The following is a 7,807-nucleotide window of genomic DNA, read 5'->3' on the forward strand; positions in this document are numbered from 1 at the left end:
CAATTCCCATGTCATGTTTTCAAAGCTTTTTTTTTTCTCCAGGTTGATTATAATCTGTCCATTTATTTTATCGTTTGTTTCTTCTGTGGGAGCATGTATACAGCTGACTCCATACACTTTTTATACATTATGTGGCTGGTGTTTACACACTGCCCTCTTGCTTCTTAGATAGCAAATATTTTCCCAATGCCTTAAAAAAGAATAGCTACTTTTAGCATAGTTCCATGCTCTGTAAGACTTGTTCCTGTTTTGTCTTGTAATCTTCCTTAACTTGCGGTATGTGTGCTGTCTTGTGTCTTGAAAAGCTCTACAGTGCCTATCGTGTGTCTGCACTTTCTTTTGAGTCTGATATAATCTCAGTATGTTCCATACTCCCTTTCCAGAGTGTTTTCCCAATTTTCTTGACAGTTGTATTTATTTTTAAGCTGAGTAATGGCTTGCTGCTAAATCTCATCTTTAGTCTGGCTAGAGTCTGTACAGTCTGCAGACCTACTAGTAGCATAACTTCTACGGTCATAAGATCATGTGTCTTTTCATTTGCTTTAAGGTCTTGAAATTGTTAACGAGGCATTATCAACTTAAGAAATCACCTTTAGTTATTCTCTCGTTTATCTTAAAGTCAAGTTATCTATCATAAATCCTGTTATATTTTTTCTGTGTCTGACTTTTTAACGTTGTATTGCATCTACATAGTATTAACTCTATTTTGTCTAAATGGAGCAGCTGTAACTATCTATACTTATTTCTCTTGCTGTCTACTCTTATGTTGTCATACCAACTGATTTCTTTTGTGTCATAAAAATCTTATATAACATACTTCCCCCCCCCCCTTGTTTCTTGTTATCAGCAAAATAAATGTTAGATGCTTATGCCCTTAAAATTTAGGTTTGCTCCAGTACATTATCTAAATATTGGTATTAAAAAATGTGTCTTCCACCTCCTAAAAAAATCACCTGAGTAATATGAGACTGCAGTTGCCAAGGAAAAACTTGTTACCTACTCTGAAGTTGCTGCATAAGCCTGAATTATACAAGTCTTGAATTTGCAATAAATTTTGCGAAGAAGATTAATTTTTTTTCTGTGTGCTTTTTCTAGGTGCATGCAATCAAGATGACTGGATAAGTGCTGTACGGCCTGTCATAGAGAAACGTATACAAAAGTAAATGGTCATGATGCTTTTAAAATACAGCACCTTATATATGTTTAAAAAATCCTTATTCTTAATTTCCTCCAATTAAAGGCTTTCAACTGAATTTCTAAGGAATGATGCTTATGCATCATTTTTATGTGCATATCACTGTGACTTCAGAACCTGTTGCCCAGCATGAGCCAAATGAGATGATAGATAAGTCTCAAATACACTGTGTTCCTGTATGATTAATCAAAGTAGGTATCTGTGTAGTGCAGAGAGATCCTGCTAGTACTCTGAAAAAGGAAGAGCAAGATGATTAACTCTGTTAGACAGCTGTGGGTCTTTGTGAGTGAAAACTAATAAGAGTGCCATTACCATGGATAAAGTTTGCGTGTGGGCTTATAATTAAAAATACCAGATAATAACTATATCCATACAGCTGGTATTTACAGAGGACAAGTTTTCATTAGGTATGTGGCTTGTTTTAGAAGTTTAAACTAGAAAAATATACTGCAGAAGTTTTCCTACTTCTTAGCTGTGACCCCAAGCTGCAGCCCCAAACGTGTTAGAAATAAAGTTGATTTTATGCCACTTTTAGAAAATAATTTTCAAAGTCTTTTACTTGAAGACTTTTTTTTATAAACAAAACATTACTACCAAATCGCATTTGGAGAATTTAAACTCTGAAAGGCCTGCTACTCCAATTGTTGAATGTACTTTTCACATTGTATGAAGAAGTCTCGAATGTTTTCTAACAAGTAACAGTAATGAGAAAGTAAAAACTATTGCATGCAGCAGTCTTGTGCAAGTTTTGTTGTCAACTATATTATGTTTTGTTTTCTTTTTTGGACAGTTTCAATATTTATTTTTTGTGACCACAGATCGGTACAGTAATGTCTCGGGAGAGGAGGTTATTAGGAATTACATATTGAATAGTGCTCATCTGAGGTCTGATTTTATTTTGTGGCAAGATTGGATCTGTAGCACAACTTAATTTAATAGATCCATTTAGATGTTTTTCCACAAAATGCATTCCCTTATAATGAAATTGTGGAGGAGGTTTTTGAGTTGTCATGTTAATGATTAATTTTTGAAAGTGTTTCTTTGTTTTGTTTGGTTTTTTTCATCCTCATTTAGATACAGTGAAGGTGAGATAAGGTTTAACTTGATGGCTATTGTATCTGACAGGAAGATGATATATGAGCAGAGGATTGCAGAATTACAGCAGCAACTTGCAGAGGTAGGCCATGGTATTTAAGTTACTGGACTAGTTCTCTGTGAATAGTTCTGTGTCTTCGCTTTATTATTCATCTCCTTCCTCCAAATGGAGTATCACTAAAAAAAGCAGGGAAGGATTGCTACTACATATCTGTCCAGCGCAGTGCTGTGTGGATGCACTGATTCAGCTCTGGTTAGTTCTGAGTGAGCTAATTTGAGCAGTCGGTACAGTATGACCATGTCATTGTGGCTCTCTGTCTTGACTAATGTGCTGTGGTAGTGAAACTATTCTTTTCCTAGTACTGAGCTAATCTGCTTATAACTAACTGTGGAAATTCCTTGAATGTTCCTGTAACTGTGAGCAAAACTGAATCTTTCTGTGATATAAATACTCTTAAGACTTATTTTAATTAAAAAAAAAAATATATAAAAAATGCAGTAACATCATCCATTTAACTTTTTCTGTTTTGTGGAAGGAGGAGCCTATGGATACAGATCAAAGTAGTAATATGTTAAGTTCTATACAATCAGAAGTTGCAAAATACCAGATGTTAATTGAAGAAGAGAACCAAAAATTAAAAAGATATAAGGTAAGTAGCCTTTGCTTTTCTGATGAAACTCTTGGGAAAGTTGTAAGAAAAAGCCATTTTTTATATCTATGGGAGGCTGTTGCAGTTAATCTAAAGGAATTGGATGGGTACTAGAAACAATGTTACGTAAATTCATGTTGCGTTCCTGAATTTACAGGTTAATTACGAGTTTGCTTCCTTTTAGCATAAGGCTTACAAGTAAGTTTGTAATGGTCTCTGTAGCTCCCTTTGTTTTGCCACTTCTTTGTATCTTTCTCACTTCAAAATACTTTTTAAGCACAGTGAGTTCTACAACTCCTACCAAGAAATTGCTCTATGTGTTCCAGAAGGCCGATCAGCCTTTTCTTGCTGGAGTTGCTAATTACACCACTATATGTAACAGTGGCCTCTTACCAAGTTAGGGGTTTTTGTTTGTTTGTACTAGAAGGACTTTGATGTGTTAGTAGTAACTCTTTTTTTCTACAGAGCGTTCGTATAAGCTCTTCCAGCTCTCATTGTCAGTAATGAAGAATGTTGATGCATCAGTTGATAATGAAGGTCAATCGGGAGATTCTGTGAACTTTGTGTATAGATTCATTCTGTGTTTACATATACATCTTCTAATCTGACATATAGGTACTTGCATAGCTTTTAGTGAAGGAAGCTCTCCTAGGGTACTTGAATTGTTCTTTTGTTATAGTTCACCTGCTGCCTTTTCCTCTGCGGGAAGAAGCGAAGACACAATTGGCATGTTCTGCATTTTCCTAAATAAGTACTTTATGCGTGTGCACTGAAAGCGTATCATTCTTTGACATGATGTGGTATTAATGAAAATGAGATATGGGAAAGTTTCTCTGAGATCATCACTTGCAACTTTTTTGATAATTCCCTAATACTTTTAAAGGAATCTTTTGAGGGGTGGGAAAAGGCTGGGTAACCAAATTTTTGTTTTCCTTCTTTTTAATCCCTTAACCTATTTGGGGGGCGGGGGGGTGGGGTGGTATAGAAAGTGGCTAGATTAAAAATAAGTTTTAAAATAAAAGTTGTATATATCAAAGGATAAAGAAATGAAAGAAATGTTTTCACTAGATTTCTTTCATTTTTAGTGGAAAAAACACAAAATGTTTTCACTAGTTTCTAGAAAGTACAGACCAAGACTTCAATAATTCTAATGATAATTTCAAATATATCTCTACAGTACATTTGTTAAGTTGTAAAGTGTCATTGTTATCTGCCTCTAAAGCAGTGTCACTGCATTCTGTTCCACAGCATCAGGATGCAATTCAAGAAACTATTAAAAAAAAACAAACAAGCAAACAACCACCCCAAACAAAAAACAAAGCATGTGCTTTACCAAGCATGAGAGTAAGCGAACAAATGAAATTGGGGGGGGAAGAACCTTGAAGTTCCTAATTGTATGTGGAAATATTTTGGAAACTGCTTAGAAGTCCACATTTTTTTTATGTTGGGGTATCTACTTGGGGTCTATGGACATCATTCCTCTCAGTTGACAAACCAAACAATCTCCTACCTTTCTGAAGGATTGAACCATTGTAGAAGCTGCAAAGTGTTTAGTATAACAAAAATAGTTGTGCTTTTGCATTACAGAAATGTTTAAGTCTTCAGCCTAGGCTGAGGCCACAACTACGCAAGGGACTGTAAAAATACATAGGTCAAACTGCAATTTAAGTTGACCAAGATAACAGTAAAAAATAAAAAGTGACCAGATAACAGTACTTGTCAGTGTGTTACAGCAGTGGCTAAACCATATAACCTACTTAATCATTGAAGGTATTTTGGCTAGTATGATAAAAGACCGTGAGGAGAATTTGTGCCTTTCATCCGGCATATACTTTCTCACCATGTGCTCAGAATTTTATTGCTTCGACTTTATTTTTAGCTGGCTGAAATTTAAAAAAGAACTCCAGCTCTTGGGGGTGGGGACAATGATGGGGATGGGAAAAATCCCTGTTTACCCATATAATAATTCTGTTAATGCTTTTAATTTATTTTTAGATCGAAAATATTAGAAGAAAACATAACTACCTGCCTTTTATCATGGAATTATTAAAGACTCTAGCAGAGCACCAACAGTTAATACCATTAGTAGAAAAAGTGAGTATTTCCTAGCTGACTTTCAAGAAACAGTATATTACTATAATTCGTCATACCCTCTACTTAAAATTAAAAAATGCATTCAAATATCTTGGAAGCATAAATGGCATGGGTCGGTTTATTTAAACTGCTACATTCAGATACGTTGCTAGTTTACCTGATAGTCCCGTGCAGTTCTCAAGAGGCACTATTCCAATGGAGACTGGAGATTGTGGAACTAACCAACTTTGCACTATTATGCAAAGGCAAACTGTATCTCCCCTTTGATAACCTAAACAAATTTTTCTAATGGTTATATAGGAAGAGGCATCTAAAGGATCACATTACAGGCCATAAGATGCTACAAAACAAGAGACACGTGATTTGGGCTTTTCTACATGGGAAATTAAAAGTCCTATTAAAATTGTGATGTGTAGCTCCAGTTAGTGTGTGGTAGAGTTCCCCATACTATCTTGATATCCCTTTTTGAACTGAAGATTATTTAAATGTATACATAAACAGATATGTATGTACCAGATTGATCCCTTTTGCCAACCTGGGCTCTTAATGCTCAGTTTTGATTTATCTAGCTGTCAACACTAGATGGCAACCTTTGCACAGAGGTTCTGGTAATTCAGGTAGCTTGAAATTTGTTCTCTTAATTTCCTCTGTTCTTATACTGATTTACTGGCTCATTGTTTTCCCCTTTTTTAAGGTGTCTAGCTATTAACATTGATTTGCTGTAAAGGTTTGTATTAAGGCTTGTTTATTAAAGTGTGTCTGTCACTTTGGCAAGGTTATTAAACTGTATGGCTGGTCAAGTACTTGAATTGTAGTAAGATCAGTGCTGGCTTGCCTATCTACTCATGTGCCATAGACAGTGTCCCTAATTTTGAACTCACTGAAAAAGGATCTCTATATTATTATAATGAAAAAAGAGCTAAATATTATTTAATGAGTACATTCTTTAGCTGAATTTACTTAGGAGAGTATGTTTGCAGGCCAGTAGTTTGTAAGACAGTAACTTTGGGATTCGGTTTTTAATCTTTTCCTTCTTTGGGTAACTTTTAAGGTACCCGTGAGTTTTAATCCAGTTTCATGTTAATAGGAGTTATTTATAACACCATCAAGCTTCTTTTACAAGTAAATTTCCAGTGGACCTGAGTGGCTGGTGATAACAGATCTTCATTTGAAATCCCTGAATTTAGATCCAGTTCTGTTCAATAATAAGTGGTAACAAGCAGCAGTCTGATTCAGAATGAACAGACGTTTTGACAGAAAGATGGCTAGTATTGCATCTGAATTGTCCCCTCTTCTTGCCTACTTTTTTTCACTAAATTCATAAGGAAGAAAATGCTAGTTCCCTGTCAGTTTGAACTATCTATCAATTGATACAAGTTATATGAGAATCTGTTTGCAGATATCTTGGTAGGAACTCTAGTGGGTTGTTTTTTTTCCACTCTGCTCTTTTGAAAGATCTAAAAAACTAAGATCTTGGTTGCTTCAGAGTTTAATTTGTGATAATCGGTATATCTGAATGCAGTGTTTTCTTGTGACATAAAATGTTTTCATTAGGAAGAGTTATTTCTATGTTAAATGAAACGAATATGGAGGTATGAAAAATGAAGGTTAAATTATGTTTTAAAAATAGTGCTTTTTTTTTCACCTCCCCTTTTCCCCTATGGAATTTACCCAATCTTACAGTTTCTTTCTTATATATTTAAACCTATACATATTCTTAAAAGGCTTTATATATGAACCTAGTGAAACAGTAGTAGCATACTTCTGAAGGGTTTAAATTTACATTTAAAATGTCTGTTTCTACAGCATGTCTTGTTGAATGTTCAAAAATGTAATGAGTAGTCATTCAAAGGTTCAAACAGAAGATCTTTGTCTTATCAGAGCTTAACATCATCTCCCTTTTTTTTTCTAGGCGAAAGAAAAACAGAATGCCAAGAAAGTTCAGGAGGCCAAGTGAAGATGACTTTGCAAAATACATACAACTATGTGCTTCTGAAACTATTTTCATGACAACAAATAAACTTTTCATAAACTTTACATTTTGTCCAGCGCACGTTTGACAATTGTAACAGTTTGTCTTGTACTGTATGCACGGGTCTAATTTTCTTCCTTCCCCTGCATCTTGTGCATGTAGTACTGCTAAGTAATGTTTAGGTTCTCTTGGTCAAATTCAGTATTTAACAGTCTATCTGATTTCTGAAAGCTTGGGAAGTGGACCTAAAAATGTGCAAGGCAAATGTACCCATTTTCTCCCACTTGAATATATGATAATGATACAAATGCCAGAGTTTAAGTATAAGCATGAGCTTTCTTTGCTCATCCCTACTAACAATGGTAATACTATCCAATTATTCAGTGACATACCCAGTGTCTTTCTTTTTATGAAGTATGTGTCTAATTTTTTTACAAAATTGAAAAGTATGAATTTAGCTGTAGAAACATTTGCAAAGACCAATGTATAATCTCAAAAGATCTGCATTGCTTTAGTAGAAAAGATAATAAATATTCCCATTTTTATTTTGGCAAACTTTCTTCTGTGGTATTTTATTATTGGATAAGATGATTAGGATATGTATTGGAGGTCATCAGCCTTGTGACTTTGAGTATATGCGTTCTAAATTTGGGTTAAAAAGAAGGCACGTTATTGTTTTGGGGAGTTAATATTCTTGGATATAAGGTAGTACTGTTCTAGAGTATGTTAAATTTAAGTCTTTAAAACAATGCTTTTCAATTGACCTTGGGAGGTAATTTAATATAAGAAAAAAACACGTGT

At 34.6% G+C, this 7,807-nt stretch overlaps 1 protein-coding gene across 1 annotated transcript in view; it reads left to right on the forward strand.

Annotated features, from left to right (window-relative positions):
* Positions 1-7,561, forward strand: part of UCHL5 (ubiquitin carboxyl-terminal hydrolase L5) — an 18,863-nt gene extending 11,302 nt beyond the window's left edge. The window contains exons 6-10 of the mRNA XM_009320677.1: positions 1,096-1,159; positions 2,270-2,372; positions 2,827-2,940; positions 4,936-5,034; positions 6,947-7,561. Coding sequence (XP_009318952.1) covers positions 1,096-1,159; positions 2,270-2,372; positions 2,827-2,940; positions 4,936-5,034; positions 6,947-6,991 — 425 coding nt within the window. The 3' untranslated portion in view covers positions 6,992-7,561. The remainder of the gene's footprint in view (positions 1-1,095; positions 1,160-2,269; positions 2,373-2,826; positions 2,941-4,935; positions 5,035-6,946) is intronic.
* The last annotated feature ends 246 nt before the right edge of the window (positions 7,562-7,807 follow it).

This window comes from Pygoscelis adeliae, unplaced genomic scaffold, assembly GCF_000699105.1.
Source record: "Pygoscelis adeliae isolate BGI_AS28 unplaced genomic scaffold, ASM69910v1 Scaffold402, whole genome shotgun sequence".
NCBI classification, from domain to species: domain Eukaryota; kingdom Metazoa; phylum Chordata; class Aves; order Sphenisciformes; family Spheniscidae; genus Pygoscelis; species Pygoscelis adeliae.